Source organism: Grus americana, chromosome 4, assembly GCF_028858705.1.
Source record: "Grus americana isolate bGruAme1 chromosome 4, bGruAme1.mat, whole genome shotgun sequence".
In the NCBI taxonomy this organism is placed as follows: domain Eukaryota; kingdom Metazoa; phylum Chordata; class Aves; order Gruiformes; family Gruidae; genus Grus; species Grus americana.
In genome coordinates, this window is record NC_072855.1 from 64,630,565 (window position 1) to 64,652,912 (window position 22,348).

At 38.6% G+C, this 22,348-nt stretch overlaps 3 protein-coding genes across 12 annotated transcripts in view; 1 reads left to right on the forward strand and 2 right to left on the reverse strand.

Moving 5' to 3' along the window:
• HELQ (helicase, POLQ like) lies at nucleotides 1-18,523 on the reverse strand. 5 transcript variants are annotated; one of them, XM_054823480.1, is made up of 18 exons: nucleotides 18,173-18,523; nucleotides 17,041-17,779; nucleotides 16,546-16,724; nucleotides 15,789-15,989; nucleotides 14,653-14,725; nucleotides 14,079-14,176; nucleotides 13,440-13,538; nucleotides 12,580-12,725; nucleotides 11,432-11,671; nucleotides 10,400-10,541; nucleotides 9,997-10,101; nucleotides 9,254-9,473; nucleotides 8,305-8,462; nucleotides 7,288-7,386; nucleotides 6,834-7,007; nucleotides 6,111-6,224; nucleotides 3,854-3,988; nucleotides 1-200 (listed from the first exon to the last, which is right to left on the reverse strand). In XM_054823480.1, the coding sequence occupies exons 1-18, from the start codon at nucleotides 18,323-18,325 to the stop codon at nucleotides 114-116; spliced, it is 3,162 nt and encodes a 1,053-aa protein (XP_054679455.1). In that variant the 5' UTR covers nucleotides 18,326-18,523; the 3' UTR covers nucleotides 1-113. The 5 variants fall into 5 exon arrangements, with proteins under 5 accessions (XP_054679455.1, XP_054679457.1, XP_054679458.1 ...); XM_054823482.1 differs by having other exon boundaries at nucleotides 7-200; nucleotides 17,041-17,774; nucleotides 18,173-18,309; XM_054823483.1 differs by having other exon boundaries at nucleotides 7-200; nucleotides 17,041-17,112; nucleotides 18,173-18,269.
• MRPS18C (mitochondrial ribosomal protein S18C) lies at nucleotides 18,506-22,342 on the forward strand. The gene is made up of 6 exons (XM_054823491.1): nucleotides 18,506-18,743; nucleotides 18,901-18,962; nucleotides 19,930-20,013; nucleotides 20,425-20,482; nucleotides 20,813-20,872; nucleotides 20,955-22,342. The coding sequence occupies exons 1-6, from the start codon at nucleotides 18,692-18,694 to the stop codon at nucleotides 21,029-21,031; spliced, it is 393 nt and encodes a 130-aa protein (XP_054679466.1). The 5' UTR covers nucleotides 18,506-18,691; the 3' UTR covers nucleotides 21,032-22,342.
• The window catches only part of ABRAXAS1 (abraxas 1, BRCA1 A complex subunit), a 7,198-nt gene continuing 5,912 nt past the window's right edge, over nucleotides 21,063-22,348 (reverse strand). For 3 of the 6 annotated variants that reach the window (XM_054823488.1, XM_054823486.1, XM_054823489.1), the window contains one exon: nucleotides 21,063-22,188. In XM_054823488.1, the coding sequence (XP_054679463.1) occupies nucleotides 21,764-22,188 (425 nt within the window). In that variant the 3' untranslated portion in view covers nucleotides 21,063-21,763. The remainder of the gene's footprint in view (nucleotides 22,189-22,348) is intronic. The other 3 variants (XR_008576809.1, XM_054823487.1, XM_054823490.1) reach the window with 3 other exon arrangements.

Sequence of the window (22,348 nt, forward strand, 5' to 3'; positions counted from 1 at the left end):
TCTCACAAAATACATTAAATATTTATTATAATTACAGCAGCTTTACACAGGAAAGTTAAAAATTTAAAAATATCCCAATTTTTTGATTCATGATTTTTCTTCCTGACAATTGGTCAGTAGGTCCTTGGGATATCTGTAGGTACCTTTAAGAGTTCTTCAACTTCTTCTTGTAAAGCCTCGGCTTTTTCACTCAGCAGCATCTATAATGAAAAAAATCCAACATTAGAAAACAAATACAAGCATTAGCTATAACTGTTCGACAGGTTAAAATACCAATGTTTCTTTCCAAACTTGCATCTGGTCTGTAAAAAAACTGCTGCTGCTGCTCACAGGACTGCAATACCTTTGCCTCACAGGACTAAGATTTTCACAAGTACTACTACAAATGTTTTTTACTGTTTACTGTATACCCATATAAAAAACCACTAACACAAAAGTTCATACAGTACACAGCTGGTTTTCTCAGTTCTGCCATCACATAATACACAAAATTTACCAGGACATATACAGTTTTCTCTAGAACTTAACAAGAGCATTTTTAACCTTAAACATATATTTTCCATGTTGGAATAAACATTTATAAGTTGTGCCTGCCAAGCTGCCCATACCTATGTGTTGGGTTTGCGTGGCAGGGTTTTGGTAGCGGGGGGGCTACAGGGGTGGCTTCTGTGAGAAGCTGCTAGAAGCTCCCCCTGTGTCTGATAGAGCCAATGCCAGCCGGCTCTAAGACGGGCCCGCCGCTGGCCAAGGCCAAGCCAATCAGCGCCTCTGTGATAACATATTTAAGAAGAAGAAAAACACTTAGAGAGAGAGCTTCTGCAGCCGGAGAGAGGAGTGAGAAGTTGTAAGAAACTCTGCAGACACCAAGGTCAGTGCAGATGGAGGGGGAGGAGGAGCTCCAGGCGCCGGAGCAGAGATCCCCCTGCAGCCCCTGGTGAAGGCCATGGTGAAGCAGGCTGTCCCCCTGCAGCCCATGGAGGAAGGATGAGGGGGTGTAGCGATTCCGCCTGCAGCCCGTGGAGGACCCCACGCTGGAGCAGGTGGAGGCACCTGAAGGAGGCTGCAGCCTGTGGGAAGCCCACGCTGGAGCAAGTTCCAGGCCGGACCGGTGGACCCGTGGAGAGGGGAGCCCACGCCAGGGCAGGTTTGCTGGCAGGACTTGTGACCCCGTGGGGGACCCCACGCTGGAGCAGTTTGCTCCTGAAGGTCTGCACCCCGTGAGAGGGACTCCATGCTGGAGCAGGGGAATGATGAGAGGAGTCCTCCCCCTGAGGATGAAGAAGCGGCAGAAACACCGTGAGATGAACTGACTGTAACCCCCACTCCCTGTCCCCCTGTGCCGCTGAGGGGGGGAAGGTTGAAGCCGGGAGTGAAGTTGAGCCCTGGGAAGATGGGAGGGGTGGGGGGAAGTGTTTTAAGAGTTGATTTTATTTTCTCATTCCTCTACTCTGTTTTGCCTAGTAATAAATTAGATGAATTCCCTCTCTAAGTTTGGTCTGTTTTGCTCGTGACAACAATTAGTGAGTGATCTCTCCCTGTCCTTATCTCGACCTACAAGCATTTCGTTATGCCTTTTCTCCCCTGTTTGGTGAATGAGGGGAGTGAGAGAGCGGCTCTGGTGGGCACCTGGCCTCCAGCCAGGGTCAACCCACCACAACCTAGAATGGTTTGGGTTGGAACTAGATGATCTTTTAATGATGATCCAACCCCCCTGCCACGGGCGGCAACACCCTCCACTAGACCAGGTTGCCCAAAGCCTCATCCAACTTGGCCTTGATCACTTCCAGGGAGGGGGCATCCACAACCTCTCTGGGCAACCTGTTCCAGGGCCTCACCACCCTCACAGTATAAGAATTTCTTTCTAATATCTAATCTCAATCGACCCTCCTTCAGCTTAAACCCATTACCCCTTGTCCTATCACTACATGCCCTTGTAAACAGTCCCTCTCCAGATTTCCTGTAGGCCCCCTTCAGGTACTGGAAGGCTGCTAGGTCTCCCCAGAGCCTTCTCTTCTCCAGGCTGAACAACCTCAACTCTCTCAGCCTGTCCTCACAGGAGAGGTGCTCCATCCCTCTGATCATCTTCATGGCCCTCCTCTGGACTCTCTCCAACAGCTCCATGTCCTTCTAGTGGAGATCCCAGAGCTGGACGCAGAACTCCAGGTGGGGTCTCACCAGAGCAGAGTAGAGGGAGAGAATCACCTTCCCTGACCTGCTGGCCGCACTGGTTTTGATGCGGCCCAGGACATGGTTGGCTTTCTGGGCTGTGAGCACGCATTGTCGGCTCATGTTGAGCTTTTCATCCACCAACACCCCCAAGTCCTTCTCCTCAGGGCTGTTCTCATTCCATTCTCCACCCAGCCTGTAGCTGTGCTTGGGATTGCGCTGACCCACGTGCAGGACCCTGCACTTGGCCTTGTTGAACTTCATGCAGTTCGCATGGGCCCACCTCTTGAGCCTGTCAAGGTCCCTCTGGATGGCATCCCTTCCCTCCAGCGTGTCAACCGCACCATGCGGCTTGGTGTTGTTGGCAAACCTGCTGAGGTCGCACTCGATCCCGCTGCCCATGTCACTGAAATATTTCTGGCTTTAAACAAAATTTCTTACTACAGCATTTTACATCAGACCTATAGACACCCCAGTGTTAGCAACTGTCTACTCTCCTGGCCGGAACTGTTTGTTGCTGGTAGTTGGAGTGTAACAGTCCCCCAGTAACATATGTAGCACAACACATGCAAGCACTCATTTTAACTTCCCAGTTAGAGAAAACTCCATCAGTTTAATATCTGAGCACAAGAGTAAGCCAGGTTGCTGGATTTGACACTGATGTGGATGAGAAATCTGCATATATCCCTTTCTGCTCACAGAGCAGCAAAAAAAAAAAAAAAAAAAAAAAAAAAAAAGCAGTAAGGAGCCTACAACAACATTAAATGGCCATGACCTTTTAAGCACATAAACACCAAAGTTAATACTTTTACTCAGTGAGAATATACAAACTAAGACTTTGTTATTGACTGCATCATTTTTACACCAATCATGCATTATTCTAGGCATTTACCAAAAGCTTGCTATTTTAGCAGAATCAAACATGAAGCCAACGCCATTGCAACAGCAGATGATTAATGGAGATTGAGGAGAGAAAATACTACCACTTGATAAATAAAATACTTCCTGGATTTTTCTTTAGGCACAACTCAGTGTTTGTTACACATCCTTTCCCTTAGATTATTTACGTGTGCCTTAGAGACAGATATTAAATCAAGGCCCTTCCCATGATGTATATTCAAAATGGAAAACAATCAGAAAGGAAAGAACAACAGAGCATGACAAAAGAAACCTAAATAGGTGATGTTAACCCTATACCTTGTTGGTTTCCATTTCTACAGTCCTGAAAATCCTGTTCTTTTATCACAACTACCACTAGAATTTCTATACAGTAAGCCCTGAGGTATTGGCAGAATCAAACATTTTCAGTTATGATGACTCAGCACAGAGATCAAGGTAGTAATTTAATTCTGTATTTCATCAGACAAGCTGACAGACATTTTTGCCCTTTGCTTCCCCCCGAAAAAGAGCACAACTTTCCACTATCCTGTATATAACAAGTTGTTTTAAAAAAGTGTGTTTGCCTATCATTCAGGAGCATGACGGTCAGCAATTGTTCAACTACCTTAGATAAAGGATATCGTCAAGAAAGTATTTCAATGCATTATTAGTACAGGTCAGTATTTGGATCACAAATATCCACTAATGCCTTTACTAGTAAACTGAATCCTTCACTTTGAATATCAAACATCCACTTTGACGTACTGAAGTTCTGAAGCAGGTTTTTATAACTTTGTTTCTAACTTACCTTTGCAGATGAAACAATTTGTTTGGCTTGACGTCGTGACAAGTGCTCAATCATCTTGACCAGAGTTTCTGGATTTGCATTAGCCAAGTGGGCTAAAGTTTTGTACCCTGCATTATAAAGCTGTTTTGCTCGTGCCTGCAAGTCCAAAGTTGCATTAGATTATTAAAACAGGCAATCAGAATTACCAGTTAAGTGCCAATCTCTGCACCAGCCTCAAATATTTAATCTTTGCATATTGATCCAATTCTCTTTATCTTTCTAAGAACATGAACACTCACTGAGAGTTTTACTCTCCAAAAATAGCTTTACTGCTAAGATTTACCTCCCCATACAATCTTACCCAGCTCTTCGGAACCCATTTGTTGTTATTTTCTAAGCCGAGGTGATACCAACTCTGCCATCCTCTTTTGTTACCGTGTTTTCTGCATTCACTGTCACTGACAGGAATGACTGTCTCACATTCTTTGGAGGTGTTTAAGTGAAACGAGTGCTGATTTTATCCCAATTTATTTTTCACAGAACAGAGATTTCACAAAATTCCAGAAGAGACTATATGCTCCCGTTTCAAACTTACAAATATTTTTTCCTTTAGTATCACAATATCTTTTTTTATTTCTCTAGTTTTGTGTGAAGTCATGGTTGTGAGCTCACGTATACAGGAGATACACACAGCACAGGAGAGATTCTCTGGAATTTGATTATCACCAGTGTAAGGGGGTGTGCATTATCTGCTTCTCTTAACTTGGTTTGATCCTGTTGCTATGTGAGGTAGCCAAGCAGTATTTGCTTAACAGAGGGTCTCTAGGCAAACATTTCTAGAACTTTACAAAGCTTAAATTAAAATGCATTTCTACACTAGTAGTAGAATAATTTAGTATACCCAAGGCTTTAGTATCATGAGTTATGAAATACTCATTTGATGAACTGTTACACCTCCAAACATTTGTTTGATTACCTTTTGTTTTTTTCCCCTCACCTTTTTTAATGACAAGAACGAATAGAAAGACATTTACTTGATGGCATGTGCAGTCTCTTTAGCATCCAACAAGTAATGGCTTACAATACATTATCTGCCTCCATGGTAACTGAGGACTATGCATATTCATTGGTGTAAAGCAGGTGTCATTAATCGCACCAAAAATAACCACTAATTGCCAGCAAATATTTTCTGTGCTCTATTTGGCTGTTATATGCACAGTACGGCTGATGACACAGAATCTTTCCCCACTAATCTCTTGAAAAGTTTTTAGATTGCTCTTTGAAAACTGTGCAAGTAAATGTGCAGAAAACTTTTTCTTTCACTACAGTAACCTTGAGATTATTTTATTTCTTCCACATCAGCCCAGGCAAATCATGTCTGTTCAAGATGACAGTCCACCTGCTACAAATATCAGCTCTTGGTAGTTTTAACTCCAGTGCAGAAATACTTTGGTTATAGTAACTATTTTGGAGAGTCATCCTTAAAACGCAACTTCAGCAGAATCATGTTGTCCAGGCTGTTTTTGCCCTTACACATAAATGCTCCCATATGGAGTGAGACACGAAAAAAAGACTACTTACCTTTTGCATCCAATTCAGAAAATTTGATCTATACAAAAAAAATATTAGGTTCTAAGTCTTCATCATTGTTCAGCTTCTCAGAATAAAACCTTACTGCCACTAAATTCTATGGTTTGCTGACAAACTGATTCTACAATAGGCTGGACAGGCAAGTTAGATCATTTTGCAAAGAGGTCCAGTAATTACTTATAACCTTGCACTGAAGCCCAAAAAGATTTGCTACTTCAATAGGAGTCTTTGATTCAGAGATCAGTTAAATTCCTTATTTAAAACACATGCAGCACTGCAAGTGACTATAAAAACCTAAGTTCCCAATAGGACTTCACATACTTCTGAAGGATCTCCTAACTTAACTAAGTATGTAAATTCTTATTCCTCTTTACTCTCATAAACTGAAGAATCCTTACCACAAAAGAAACCTGAACTCTGTTTTCCAACCAAGTATACAGCTAAAGTATTGTCTAAACACAGCATTTTCACTGTTGCTGTGGTAGCAGCCAGAAGAAAAACATTATTGGCTCCAGCTCACATTTCCTCAGACCGCTTTTCCCCCAACCTCCAGGACTATTGAGGCCTATCTGCACTATGCAAAATTCTCAATAAAACACTAGTTTGGTCTTCCAGATATATTTGAAAGGCAAAGTAACATTTAGCATACAAGTTTACCTTGAAAATTCCCAGAGCCAGGTTTACTAACCTCTAGAACCCCTGCTACCTCCATCAGGGGGATGAGTTCTGTCTTAACACAGTATGTCAACTGCTTGGTAAGTTCTGTCAGCAAGGCTTTATAAACCCAGAATTCTTCCAATTCCTGCAGAGGCAAAGATCACTAAAAATCAGATCCTAAGTTCTGTATTTGGGTGGTATGACTGATAAGAGCTCTGCTACAGCAACAAGCATATATTTGGCTTTTACACAGGGGAAGCACTGTTATTTCTAGTTATCCTTTCAGCTAGTTGCAGAGTTGTACTCAGCACTTCAGCTGAACATCCCAAAGTTGGGGCAGTTCTGTAGGATAAGCAATGCATTATTTCAATATAGGAAAAAAACCCAAGAGAACAAGCCAAGTCAGCTATTTTCTTGAGATGACATTCCACAACTAAATGGCCTTATTTCTAAGAGAAAGGTAAAATTGTCAGTCATTTCACCAGTGCTGACACTGATCAATGCCCTGTACAGTTTGTATATTTTCACATTCTCAGTGCATAAAGCTTACTTTTAATATATAAGAAATATCACTGTGTGAGTATGCTTCTTCTGAACAGGAAAAATAGTTTTCAACAGGAAAGGTAAAAACCATGGGTTTGCACAGGAAAAGTGAAATACAACACCTGTAACATAAGTGAATATAAGTGAACAAAGCTCCAGATTTTGCAAAACCAATCCTACAGAATTTATAGGAATTCATTTAACACACTACCTCGCAGAAATGTAGAACACAGGAGGTGAATGAGGCAGCAGAATTAAGGAGATTTTGCACATATCCACGGGACATATTAAATTTCTCTGAAACAGTCCATATATTGGTCTCTTTCAGCAGGGTATAAAGGACAAGCGAGAGGTAGAGCCTGTTTACCACAGCACTGTCCACATTCTAGGAATAAAGCAAGTTAGAATTCAGAGCCAATGTCACATTCAAGATATTCTGTTAGTACTACAAGGAAATCCTTTTCATCTCTACTCCTTCACATCCCTAAAACAGGTCTATATTATACCCAAAGACAATAAACAACATTAAGAAAACCAACCAATGAGGTGAAAAGAACCTTAAACAGAACAGTAAAGAACACTAGCAGAAAAATAATCCAGAATTTGTAAATAATCAAATGAAATGACTAAACTGTCATCTTAGGTATGAGAAATCTCCAGCCTACCTTTCTGATGGCTTGACCAGAAGCCTTTTTTGTAATAAAGCTTTCAGGTACTCCCACAATATCTGCTACTTTTTGTTCTGCTGCACTTAGCTGGTTGAACTAAAACAAGATTTTTAAAGAATTTTCAGTTATTTAGTTCTCTTAATATTATTGAGTAACAGACTTGTGTTTTCTAAGTGAAACAATGTTTTTCAATATCTCTACATAGTAGTCACTAGACTAGTACTATAGTCACCAGACAGTCAGATCTACAGCTTCGTTGCCTACTTGTTTGAATTATTTGTAACTGTCCATTTCTGAATGCTACATTTTAAAATGAAATAGATTTTAGTACTACCCCTAGTATACAACACTTTACAGAAAAGGGAGTAGTTGGAATTACAGGTGGATCTTACAGAGTGTGCAAGACTAGGATAAAGTCTGTGCTGCCAAGGCTGACATAAGCATAGTAGTCTGTAGGAAGGTATTGGTCACGGTGTGATAGTTGCAATCACAACTGCAGTTAAGCAGTTAAGACTCTGACATCAAACGAAGATGAAGACTTAACATTGTCTAGCAGATTTTGCTCCCTAAACTACAGATTAAATGAGCAAGCATCAGAATGTAAATATGGCTCTTGATTAATTTAATAGTGGTTTTCTTGCAAGACTACAGTGATGTGGTTACATATAACTAATTTATAGGAAAGTCTTGTTTAAGATTAACCAGACTCTGGTGATGGCAAGGCCAGCACTAAGGTTAGAGTCAGGATTTGGAGTACTGGCAACTCAAGAGATGTGTTTCCTGCCCCTGTTTCTCCCAAACAGGGTCAAATATTATAGATGCAAAAGAGAACTTGGGTTTTTATGCAGTACAGGAAAGCCCTTCTGCCCTATGACTGAAAATAAAATAGCATATCTTAACTTTTCATCAAATTGTTACCCCACTATCCACATTTCCTATGTGTATAAACTTACTTAAAATTTAATAAGCAGGATTACTATATGCCCCAATGCATGTTTGCTAGTAAATTCTCACCTGTCTCAAGTATATCATCCAATCTGGGCTACAGTTAGAAGTCATATCATATGGAGTTGCCAGATACAGAAGATGAAGATTGCTCTCAAGAATTAGCCCTTCCAAACCTTTCTTCAATTCTCTGTAAAGAAGATTGCAGTATGCCAAGTCTATAGACCCTATAATAAGCACACAGTATATCACAATTTTAAACAGGCATACAGAATTAAGTGTAACAGATTTTAACATAGAGTCAATATTTCCTTTATCTTTTACAAAAGCTTGTTATGCCATCTGAATTGAAGAGGAACAACTGTAACTTGAATGAATGCTCTAACCTAACATGAGCAGTGAAACAGAACTGTGGAAAGGCAGTCACCTATTTCCATGTATGTCTGTTCTATGCGTGGTTTTAGAGTGTTTGTGAATTGCCTTGACTTTTAATGAAATCCTGGAACTATCCTGTAGATTGAAGGAATCTTTCAGAGACTTATCGTATTTCAATTGTGTTCCATTCCCCATATCTTTACGCTATGACAAGAAAAAGAGAACTTCCTAATATACTCTATTACAATTGGTCTACATGTCATATGCTTCCTCTCCCTCTAGGTCAAGAAATCCCCCTGGTCGCAATATCTGTTCATAACAATGAATTATAAAATGAGGTTGTGAGCTATTTTGATTACAATTACTAAATCAAATCTTTAAATAGTTTTTGGGGGTACAGTTCTGGTTTTACTCCCATTGTGACCGATGCTATTACACTTCATTGCCATCATGTTCAGTCATGCATTACTTGTTCATTCCCATTTTCAGTCCAGCACATCATTTAAGTAATTGAAACTGTCCCCCTACAACTTATTTTTCATTGAAGTTTCAGACTGAAGATGGGAAAACCTACTGAACTGACATAAGGCTGAGATGAAAGGGTTTGTTGAAATACAAACTAAAATAAGAATAAAAGTCTTACCTTTATATGTAGCTTTACCCAACGGTGTGACTGTTAGCGTACATTTGGAATTGTGGTCCTTCTCAGATATTGTTCTTTTTAGGAGTCCTTTTTCTATTAGATTTTCTAACCCATCTTTAATTACCTCTGAGAGGCTCTTCTCTTTAGACAGCAGCTGCTGCTGAACACCCAGCAATGTGCTGCACATAAAATTGTCGACTTCCTCATGGGTAACTGCTATCTGCATCAGTTTTACAGGTGATTAGCATGTTTAAAAGGTATCATTTCACATAACGTTTCATAAGCTATATAAAAAAAATTACTGAATAGAAAAGCAGTTTGGTATCCTGTTAATGTGTTTCTATAGAAATACATGACAACAAATAGAATGATAGATAGTCTATGATGGATCTGCTCTCCATCTGTTCTATTATTCTAGCTACTGCATCATGTTAATTTTTTTCCACTGTTTCTATTTGTATTTTGAATCATGTATCAGAAATTGCATATTATTAATACTGTAACATATCATAAGGTAGATATAATTGACTTTTACACGTAAGGAAATTGTCATGTTATATGATTACTTGATAAGTGAGTTAAATAAAAAGGCTAATCAAAATGTTGTCCTTAACTGATTAGAAGCTATTCTGAACTTGTAAACCAATTGTTTAAAAAGGCTGTTTTTTTCTATAGAATCAACAGATAAGATTTTCTTTGCGTTCCCAAGCACTTAAGTCACTCAGAGAAGAGTTAACTGTTACCTTCAGTCCAACCAAAGACAACAACAGGCTCTGCATTCCTTTGGTCAACTCCAGCAGAAGATTGCTGTAACAATTCTCTAAAGGACTGTTAACTAAATCCCGAACCTAAAAAGAGCAAGAAATGTATTAGCTCAGGGAAAATATTTATGCATTAGTTTAACACTTTCAAAAATACTGATACACATGATTCAGCTTGTAAAGAAAATAAATGTATACATCTAAAGTTTACAGTTCACATCTGAAAACAAACCACATAAAGGTAGTTTATAGGTATTATGACATAGGTCAAACACTTGCAGCTTTAAGAAGTGAACAAAAATTAAGTTAGGCAGCTCAGCTCCTCCTGTTTAGCCCACCAGCTTAATACAACAATTTAAATTACTAACAGCTTTGTAAAAAATACCAAGTGTTTGTCTTTTTCTTGTACTATGAGAATGCTTTCTCCAGCACTATCAATACCAGCTCGACCAGCTCTGCCAATCATTTGTTTATACTGGTTCTTCTTCAGGAAGTCATTAGCAACGTAAGGAGCTCTGAGAATAACCCTGTAAAGAAGTTTTTAGTAAGTTATGCTTTATACTAAAATTACTAAAGCAACAATAAAATTTTACAAGTGCAATCTTTATATACACCCCTTGCTTAGTAATTAATAAAAATCAAATGCACTTGTTTGATCAAATATGTAAATCAACCAGAAAAACATATAATGACAAATTAAAGTTTATTGAATGATAAGCCATGTTTATTATGTTTTGCAGAACTTTTGGAACTAGTCTTGACATTTACTCAAAGGCCTGAGTTTAAGAGTGAACATCACTGAGACATAAAATAAACTCTACTAAAAACCATAAGCAACACTGACCATAGATCAGTTATGGTAGAAAGACAACACTTGTATGAATTTTTTTCTCCCCTTAGATGCGTTACTCCAACATGCATGCACACAGAACTGCATTCTTAACAGTTAGTCTTTGGTCATACAGACTACAGTAGCCATATCATCAGCACTTGTATATGAAAAGGTAACACATTTTTGTGTTAAAACATATTCAAAATATATCTCCTTAGAAAATATTTATTTCACAATTTAAACACTGTACTTAAGACAGTATCTAAAGAAACCACCATAAATTCCTTACTCTTCTGGATAATATTACTAAAATACAGAAGCATTTCCACAATTTATTAAAATTTCCTTAATCCATTTACATAAGTGCTCTTCAGCTATGCATTCTGAGGGATTTGCTACTGATTCACATTTCCTACGTAAAAACTTTGCAGTCTTGTATCCAAAGTTGAACAGAAATTCCTTATGCTTCCAATTTGCTAATAAAACCAGAATCATACTTTAAATAGCACTGATGTTTCCAACTTAAAGCAAATTTTTCACAAAGCAAAAATCAATACAACAATGAAATATGTTTCAGTTACCAACCTTCTAGCTGGCAGGTTGACTCCAGCAGCTAAAGTAGCTGTGCAAGCAAGCAGACACAGGACACCTGTAGAATATGCTTCCTCTATACTTTTTCTTTCATCATTTGTAAGGCCACTATGGTGATAGGCAATACCAAAAGGGATTGTTTGCTTCAGAACAGGACAGACACTTCCATTTCCGATATTCTTTAGGTTCTTGATGAGATCTTGTTTCTCTTTCTCCCTGTGAGCTCTAAATTCTCTTGGAGGATGAAAAGCATTTCTTTAGATAGATCAATCATTAACTACTTTAAAAAAAAAAAAAAAATCAAGAGATATGCTTACTGTCTATTTCTGTTCATTACTCATTCCTCTAACATCTAGGTTGGACAAATAGCTATTTCCGGTAACTTTAAAATAGCAATACACAGGAGACTGATTAAGTTGCAATAGAACTCTTTTCTTGTTTGTAACCACAAGTATACAGAAGGCATCAACTTCTATACCTGGTGTGGGTATTGAGTGCACTCAAGAAACAAAATAGGGCCAGTATCAGCTCGTAGTGAAGATCATAGGTACATCAAAAATGGATTCAATTTCAATAGCAAGGAAAGTTTTTGGTTTTTTTAATATAATTACTTCCTATATAAAATTCAGCTCTACCAGACCATTATGAGTTGATCAAATCACATTTAAATGAAACCAAATCTAAGTTATACTTACTTTGCTTTATTAAGGAAGCCTGGTTTAGATTTTACAACTTGCTTTCACAAAGTAGGTATGGAACAGAGATATTCAATCGAATATTAACATGACAATACCAGGCTATAGAGAAAATGTTTCTTTTCTAAGCATGCAGAGACCAGTGCCAAAGGGACACAAGGTTAGATTAATTTAGTATGCTTTTCCTTTTTTTTCTTTATTATATGTCCTCTAAGAAACATTTCTTCAACTAGTTTCTTTAAAAAATAAATTTTTTTTTTTGTAAAACATTTGTTTAATGAGTCTCAAGCAGTTTGCTATCATTTATGCAGTTAGCAATTTTATAATTCCATATTGAACCTATTTACTTCTTATCACTAGAGAAAGTCACTTGCAAACTAGTAAAGATAAATCCTAAGTTCTGACCAATTATTCCATTTTTAATTAAAAATTGTGACAGAAACTTACCTCTTGAGGTACCTGCACACCATTGAAGCCACATTTTCACAGTTCTTTTTAGTGGGACAAAAGATTAGGCAGGAATATTTAGGAATAACTTCAGTAACCAGTGCAATGATGTGGTCAGGATCTGCTTTCTCCAGATTACTAGAATACTAATGTAAACACAGATTGACAAATATTTAAACTCAGAAATTAAGTCATAAACTAAGTATTCAAGACTTGTTCTCAACCTTCACTAGAATACTCCCATTTGTTTTAACATGACATAATTCCAAGAAGTTGTAAGATAAGCTTTTCTCCCAATTCTCACTTGAAAGAGTTTAACATATCTAGCTTGAACTGAGGGATACATGGATGTAAGAATCAAATGCTTTGCTTTTTCCCCTTAATACTTCAATTTCTTTTTAGCAATACCATAGTGATGTTACTTATGCTAGTGGCAGCCTACCATAACACAGATTCTTCTTTTTAAAGGCTGAAATGAATCTCTATAAGGCAGTAATAATCCAACAAAAAAGATGTCATCTTTCAGTATCATCTAAGAGTGATCAACTGTTGAGAAAACCTACCCAAAGACATAAAGCATCGAGTATCTGGAATACTCAAACCCATTACTCTTCACATGTCAAAACACTGAAGAAACCTCTACCTTAAAGAGCAGTAAAGAAGTGAAAATCAGGTTAAGCGTTCAGTATGTTAAAGGTTTTTTTCCTCCCCAAAGCCTACCATTTTTCTTTCTCATAGGTATTACAAATGAACTACCATGTTTAAGTAATTTCTTTGCTAAAAGGTCTGCAAACAAATCAGTGTAAAAGAATGCATTTCATAACTATAGTTCAAAGAAACTATAAGCACTTTGGTTTCACCTTGAAATTAAGGAGACGTGAAAATTTAAAGCCATTTTCTGTTTTGCTGTCAACTGCGTAAATGGTGTCTCGTATCTTTACGTATTCCTTTAATTCTACCTAGGAAAATAAGCCACAAACAGAAACTTTAGTTAAATTACCAAGTTTTTGCTGAAGATTAAGCTATTACTGATGTACAGGTAATGTTTTTTTCCAAGCATCACATTTCATATACATGTGCACATGCACACAAGCACAACTCCACCCCATCAAGTTAAGTGATTAATTATAACAAAGAATATGTGTTGTATTCCATGAATTATTCATAAAGCATTGTCATGACAGCATTCAAGCACCAGCAGTACAGACTCTAGTTATATCAAATGAACTGTAACGATTTATCACAGTAGTTGTAATATAGAAATTGGTTTAAAATTACACAAATGGTTAAACACAACAACATAACGGTGCTTGCATTTATGTATTTACGAGTACACAGTGCTATTTATTTTATTGGTAGAGTTGCAAGCAGTATCAGGCATTACATTACATTACACGGTGAAATTAAGCACAAAAGCTGTGATAAGATCCTAAACAGATTTGCTATATTTTTAAAGCCAAATATCTTCTTTACTAGTTTATGGTATCTTGTATACAGACCGGTCTAAAATTATTAGTATAGTACTCTGCTCGCAGGAACCTCTGCAGGTCTCCAACATTATTTAAAGTTGCACTCATCCCAATGATTTGTGTGTTTTCTGTAAAACAGAAGTTGAGATTAATTTATTGCCAAGTTCACAATTTTTAACACTTCTGCTCAGTATTTAATTCGTAAGCCTGCTTCTTCATCATTAGTCTTTTTAAATGCCAAAGTGGCAGATTTGAAGGGGGATATAGCTAAGAAATATTACCTGAGATGTAAACATAAAAAAGGAATCCTTCTCTATAGAAGCTTTTAATTGGAATGGCTAAGGGGCTCCTACGAAGAAATGGAAGACATTTGACAATACTCAGGATTTCTCAGAGAGGCATCAAAAAAGCTTCAAAAAACACCTAGCCCAGCATTACAGGGTCAACTAACACTTAAGTGAGTAAGCATTGTTACTGCATGGAGTCATGCCATGTTCTTCAAAAGCAGTCAGAACACCACAAATCCAGAAAGCAAAAGTATTACTTCTCTCTAGAGATACCATCACTACAATATTTTAATAACATAACTGCAGTCATGACTTACTACTAGTGTAAAGAATTTTCGCAAGACTAATTTCCAGTGTGGCTCCACGACTTCCCTCACCGAGCATATGCAACTGTGCACAGAAGGGAAAAAGAAAATGCAAGAATATTACTGAGTTAAGAGTATTTCTACAAACAAACAAACAAAAGGTTATGTAGTCCTAAACAAGTATTACAGGAATGTCTTTGTTGGACTTCCTCATGATACCCCTCCAGTAAATTTTGACTGCTAAGCTCGTTCCAGAAATATAGCCTCACTGAAACAACATTTAAGAATCACAGAAAAACAGACCCAAGAACAAATGTAGATAACAAGATTTTACAAGATATTTAATTAGACCATAACTGACACAAACAGTTAACTTCTGACAGTAAACAGTCAGTGTGGAGATCTTTGTATTCATCAGCCTCAAGCAATTTTAAACAAACCATGTTTTAAGCAGTGCTTACAGTGGAAATTAATATAAAAAAAATTCTAGCAGCCAGCCACTTCCAGAAGAAGTAGAAGTTACTTCTTAAGCTGCCTTCTGTTTAGAAGCTACTGTGTTAAAGTAAGGTCAGCACAAAGCATTCCATGAATTAAATATCCCTCTTAGATGTTATACATATGATTTAATCCAATCAAACCCTTAGTAGCCACACCACTAAAAAGCAGAATAAAGGGCAACTCTCAGTCAAATGCTACTTGATATTTTTCTTTTTTTTTTTTTTAATTTTTTATTTAGTCATTATTAATACCAGACACAAAGTCTCATGATTTCACATTTAGGAGCTTAGTTCTGGGATTCATAAAATACATTCCATATGATTAAAATGATTTGTGTTTTTTCTAATCCATTAGAGATGTCTAACTGACTAGTAGTTACCAAGTAATTCACCATCAACCACTAACACAGATCTCTCAATATAGAATCTATTGCCCTGATATATTAAAAAATGCTTCAGTTAAAGAAAAATAACTTTCAATGTTACAGAATTATGTACCAATGCAGAAAAAACTTAGTTAAGTAATAATAATTTCATGGTAAACACTCAAAGGAAAACCAAGTAATAAAAAATGCTCTTTGCTAATAATTGCATATTATAAATATAAAACAAATTTGCATTTTATAAATCTGAGTAAATCTTGTAGCATACCTCATCTACCACAACCAGACCGAGGTCATCAATTCTTTCTGTTTCAATTAAGGAATTCACTAGAGCATGTCCTTTTTCTATAGTAGCAATATAAAGAGACTTTTTTATTCTCCTCTTGATTGGTGGAAATCTTCCTTTACTTCCTGCATATTCTTCAACCAGGAAACCCAATTCTATCCCAAAACTTGATAAACCCCTAACCTGTAAAAAAAAAAAATCAATTGGAGAAAAAAAACTCATGCTGATTTAGGATTTCAGAGCTGCCTCAAGAGCTCAACATGCACATAACCAACCCGCACCACAATCAGCTGTTTGAATTAGTGAAAACACATTAGCTATGACTACCTTTTGCAATTGCAAAGCTGAAATGTTTATAAATATTATCAAGCTTGAGTTACATCTGTTCTTTAAAATTAACTTTCCCTTTATATAAAGGAAAATATTAACTTTTATTTTGAGATCATTTCTTTAGCAAGTTAAGTAGTACAGCTCTGAGACTGCAGAACTATACATAACATTGCAAAAAGCTATTATTTCAAAATTCAGCATACTTTATAACTCAGCATCTTCACCTTGAAATATAAGTCTATTTTATTATGAAATTACTGTCCCTCAGAGAGCATTTAGGAGAGAAGTCACTCACTTCCCACTACGTGTTTATGAAAATCATGGAGTTTCCTAAAATTAGTGTCAAAACCAGCCAAGTAACAAGGCATATCAGAAAAGATAAGCAGTACCAGAAACACAGTATCCAGACCTTTTCTTGGACAATGGCAACATATGGCAGGATCATCAAAACATCCTTCTGCCTGCAGAGTAATTCTTGGAGAATTATTATTTCAGCTACAAGTGTTTTTCCACCACTGGTTGGCAATGAGTATATTAAATTCTTCCTTTGCTGTAGAGATTCTAACATTAAGCAATCATGCTGCCATTCTGCAAAATTAAAAAAGAATCATTAGCAACCCCCAGGGACATGTTAATATCAAAATGCCTATGTTTCATATAGCATACTTTAAGCCTAGTGTTTGAGAGTTTTTTCTTCAATAAACTGCTAAAAGCTTTCAGTGATTGAGCCTTCCAGAGTATTCTATAAGCCGTACCAACCTTTCCCACCAATCTAAAAAACCAAAATAACCACTTTCCAACATGGTTTACATTAAATATTACCTTAACTTAAATATTTGACAGTGTAAAGGGTAAAATGGGCAACACTTCACTAGTATTTTTTTTCAACAATTAGTTACATTACCATAAAGTGTTTCAATCCCTCGAAGTTGTCTGAATAGATCTTTAACTTTGCTAGGCAATCCATAAAAAGGGCCTATATCAACAAAAGAAGATTCAGTAGTTTTCTTAGCAACACAAATCTCTTCAGATAAAACAGCTTCTTTAAGCTGCTTGGTCCTAGAGACCTGCAGAGTCTGGGCTTTGGCATTTCCAGTCATAGCACTTTTCAGATGATCTTTAAGACTCTCACTTTTAAGTAAATCACACTTAGAGTCTGAGGAAAAGTCACTAGGTCTGTTCCTGTCTCCAGCATCAGGATAAAAAGATGATGGACTGCTGATTTTGTCTGAGGAAGAATTCATACATTTATTCCTCCTTTCTGAGGCTAGAGATACTCTAGAACCAGAAGAAAGTTCATCCATTTTGTCAAAATATAAAAGTTGTGATGATGGCAAGTCATCTAAAATAGATTCAGTCAGTTCTTGATTGCTATCCACTGGGTCATTTTCATTCACTTGGAAAGCATCCTCTTTGTCAGTTTTAAGGACAACCATATTTTCTGAAGCAGAAAAATTATCTTGTTTTTTCTGGTGAATTCCTAACTGAAGATTCCCAAGTACAATTTCTCCAGCTGCTTTAATATCTGTATTTTTATCCTGCAGGTATTTGTTCTCTATATCATCAACTTGAGCTAGCAAAGAATCATTTCCATAAAAGCTGTCATAGTCACCAAACATATCTTCTTCACTATCATTACTACACTGCAAAAACATAACAATGAGTATTAATGCTCCAAAGTAACACCAAAGAAGGCAGCATAACTTGTACAGCACACACATCAAATGAAATTCATTTAAGTCTTCCCCAACTTAACAAGAAAGTGAAGTGTTTTTCTGATGTTTGTGGGCAAAACCTAGCTTGATTTCTAAAGGAATGTACGCTGTAACTCAGTGAAATTTAACCTACAAGCAGACATGATGCCTGAACAGCTACTTAGTAGTGACGAATTTTTTTAAAGTTAAAGCCCAAGCGCATCCTCTCTCACACAAAGCGTCACGCAGGCTCGGCCTTGGGCCAAGCCGCCCTCCCAGACCGGGTGCCCCCGCCTCCACACCCAGCCCGCGGGGCCCGCCCGCACGCCGCCATCCCCGTACCGGGGTCTCCGCTGGGGGCCCCTCGCCACCAGAGCTCAGTCTCTTGCCAGCCACCGGCGAGCAGACGGCACTAGGCTGCACCGGGGCCCGGCTCCGCTTGCGGACAGACCCAGGGCAGCTCTTCCTCCGCACACCCAGGCTGGGCTCGGCCATCACCGCCGCCCCGTGGGGCTGGGAAGGGGGGGAAATCAGCTTCCGGCCTGAGGCCGGAGCTGCGCGAAAGCGGCGCGGAGACCGTCACCGTCACCGTCACGGCCACGGCAGGGCACGGCGAGGGACGGCCAAAGCGCCGGAGGAAGGTAGGACCGCCATGAGGAGAGCGGAGATCCACAGGCAGCTTCCTCCAACCCAACCACCGCTAACATCACTTCCGTCAACTTGCTTCTGAAATGGGTGAACCGTAACCGGGCAGCGGCCAATCGCCTGCCTCAAGTAGGGCAGGGAGCCAGCGGCAGTCGGAAGGCAGTGACGTAAGGCGGAAATGGCGTTCCTTGTGGGTGGTGTGCTGTAGGAGGCAGCATGGCGGCGCGGGCTGTGGCGGCCGGGAGGCCCTGGCGGAGGCTGATGCCCGGTGCGTTCCTTCTACTTTCTGGGCTCCCCCTTTCGACTAAGGTGGCTGTGCCCGAGCGGTAGCGGCCATGGGGGTGCGTGGGGTGCTCGCGTGGCCGATCTCCCGCGGCCGATCTCCCGCCGTGCTGTCACTGATCCTGTCGCTCTTTCTATTGCAGCCGCGCTGTGGGAGCGGCCGCGCTGCCTGCAGCACGAGTGGCAGCCTGGCCACCCCGACCAGGTGAGGCCCTGAGCGCAGCCCGGGGGAGCTCCCTTTCCTGCTGCTCTCCGGGCACTGCCACCCTCGCCAGGAGCGGCTCCGGACGGGCAGCGGTGTCTGAAAATGCGTTGCTTTGGTCTTTACGTGGCTCGGGCTCCTAAAAAAACTGAATTAAGTTATTTGGTGTGTTACAGGGCAGGAACTTGGTGCTGAGGGAAGTCACCAGGTGTTGAAGTTAAGGTGCCATTGATCTGTAGTCCAATACCTTAACCGTGGTCACTTCAACCAGCTGCCTCGGTAACTCGAATGTGGAGCAAAACCTTTGGCAGCGCAAACTGATTTCCTGTATGCAGCTCAGAAATAGATTTAAGAGAATGCACTAGGTGTGGCTGTTTTGTCACAAAAAATGTGTTGTCCAGTACTAGTAAAAAAAAATTTAAAATTCTTTCTCTGCTCAAATTCTACCTTTGTCTGCAAAAATGAAATTTTTCCTTTCACTCATCTCTTACAACAAAGATTTGGTGCTGGGGGTGTTCTGAAGCTTAAGGAGCCTTTCAGGGCTTGGGAGATATTTGGGAGTCTCTCTGTTGAAGTGTGTGGGCAGACAGGAACTCCTTCAGGCCATTCGATTTGAAATTATTTTCAAAAAGTCTCTTGTGACTTGTCAGACAGAACTACGTTACTACCAGCTTCTGCAGATGTTGCCTTCTAAGTAAAGGGTGTAAGCACTATCTTATTGATTGATTAAATTAACTTGTTACATTGTCATTATTATAAAGAAAGAAAAGGCTGTGTAGCTGTGAGAAATCTTTTAGATTGCTGGGTACCAATCAGTGTGTTACAGAGATAAGAAAGTTACTGAAAAACTTCAGTCATACGCTAAATACCTCTTTTGGTTTCAAGGCATGTTTTGCCCAAAAGATAAAAATAACAAGCATGCCTTATTTTGTTGTGAACTTTACAGGTGTTAATAATTTTCTCATTTCAGCCCATACAAATGGAGAACCCCTATAAAGAGCCTCCTAAAAAATGTGTCTTATGTGGAATAAATGTGGACTACAAGAATGTGCAGGTGAGTTTGAAAAATCCTGTGCTTTGATGAAGGTAACTGGTTTACTAATTTTAAATTTGTGTGTAGTAAGTTCACACGGATAAAAATGAAAAAATCATTTGTATGTGTAGGGGTGTAAAACTTGTAAGAATGTGTGCAGATAAGGGTCAAATAATGTAGTTGTGATAAGCTGTGCAATCTACTAGTCCTATGTGCAGGTGTTACAACTTTGTTGTTTACGAAATAAAGAATCCTCGATTCCAATTCCTCTGTCATATAGCTTAAATGTTATGACATAAACTACTGTAACTCCAAGGTAGAACTGAGTTTTGTAAAAACAGATCAAAAACTGAAAAATAGAATGCAAGTAGTAAAATAAAGCTCTCTAAAACGTGTTCTTAATCTGACTTTGGATTTCTTAACTTTAAATAGCTCCTTTCCCAGTTTGTTTCTCCGCATACTGGCTGCATTTATGGCAGGCATATAACAGGTATGTGAAGTATTAAATTACATCACTCACTGGTTAGTATCAATGTTTTCATGAGTCCAAGTAACTGTGTACCAGCTGTCTCTTCAAAAGTAACTCCTATAAACTCTATACATTTTCTCATACTATTCCTCTGACTTAGTAGCCTTCATCAAGGAATTAAAATATCCCTTAATTATATATTTTTGTATTTAACTGTAAAAGCTCACATGCATTTTTCTAGGAAGACATAGACAAAGCTAGAGGGAATTTTCAGTAATATCCCTTTCACCCTTTAAACTAATGGTTTGGTTTTTCAGTCTCTTAAATCAAGAATATGATTTCTCTCTTTAGGCTTGTGCAACAAGAAGCAGAAGGAAATTTCAAAAGCCATTAAAAGAGCTCATGTATTTGGTAAGTATAAGTATGCTTTTGAGTTTTGTAAGTCAAGCCTACTTTTCTATTAAAAAAACCCCTTCATCTTATCTTTTTACAGGACTTATGCCAGTTATGTTTAAGAACCCATCATTTCTCACAGACCCCAAGATATGTAATGTCAAATATCCAGAGTAATATGTTATAAAGAAATAAACAATAAAACTACTTTTCAAGTTTATATACTTGTTTATTGGAAATGTGGCTAGCATAATACATCACTGAATGGAGGGTGGATGTCAGTTGCTTTTTATGAAATGTCAAGTCTCTAAAATTGTCTGAAGAAAGTATGAAAGATGAAAGCCAGTCGTAGAAATTGGCAACTGTATGTACCACTTCCTCTGCTCACAGGTCTTTGCTGAAGTTCAGGTAGCTGTTTTTCCCTTGCTGGATTGGAAGGGGGGAAAAATAAGTACTGGATAGGTAAGGATAAATTAAAGTATTTAAATTGTGGCAATTTATCTAGACAGCTAATTCTGTTAAGCATGTTACCTGTGTTCATTTGATGCTCCCTGCCTCTGCTGACGGAAGGGTAGTACTGCTTCTTCAACAGCAGCTTGAAGCTGTATCATTCTGAGGCAATATGTGACATGATTATATGACTGCTAACATCCTGCTAGCATAGTCTTTAAACCCTGAGAGAGCTAATACAGATTTAACTCTGGAAGGCAAAATGAGGGAATGTCACCTGAATTTGTCTCTATGCCAAACAGGATTCATGCAGTGGGGAAAAAAAAACCCCCAAACCTGTATGTCTTGCAAAAATGCACTGTTTTTTTTTAACCCCTGCAGTGCTATAAATTGATATGTCACTTGAATGTGCTGGCAGTAGCTTTTGGTGCAAAGGCACCTGGACAAATCATTAACAGATCAGAAAGTAGGAGAGTGTGGGTATTCATTTGTATCCCTCACTTTTTCCAACATGTCCTCATCTGTTTCAGTGCTACTCAGTGTAAGCTTCCTTTCCTGGTCACTGTCTTCTTGGTCTCGAAGTAATTTTTGATGAAGCTGCACTGATTTGGATTTCTTGAATGACTTTGATCCTGTTGTGGTCCCTCTGACTTTACGCTTGGTTAGGTGTCTTGTTTCGGCTTCAGTGAAGTCTCTTTCTTCTACCATGAGAGTCAGTTTGTCCATGACATTAATATTATGGTCAATGTTACAGCAGTTCTTGCGTATCTGTTGGCCTTTGAAGGAAACAATACATGTCTGAAGTCCAGAATTGGGGAAGAATGTTTGCAGTGCCTGACAAAGGAGAACATTCTCCTTTGGCTCTCCTGGGTAGTCTCTGTCTTCTGGGAGGAAAAAAAAAGAAAAAGCCAAAAAAAAAAAAAAAAGAAGCTAAAGTTGCAGTCCCTCTTTGCATACCTCTACCACTACTCTTCTGGCTGCCTCAAGTTCAGAACTGATTTGTGCTTCTGCCAGCTGAATCAACTTTGGAAGTCATTACTAAGA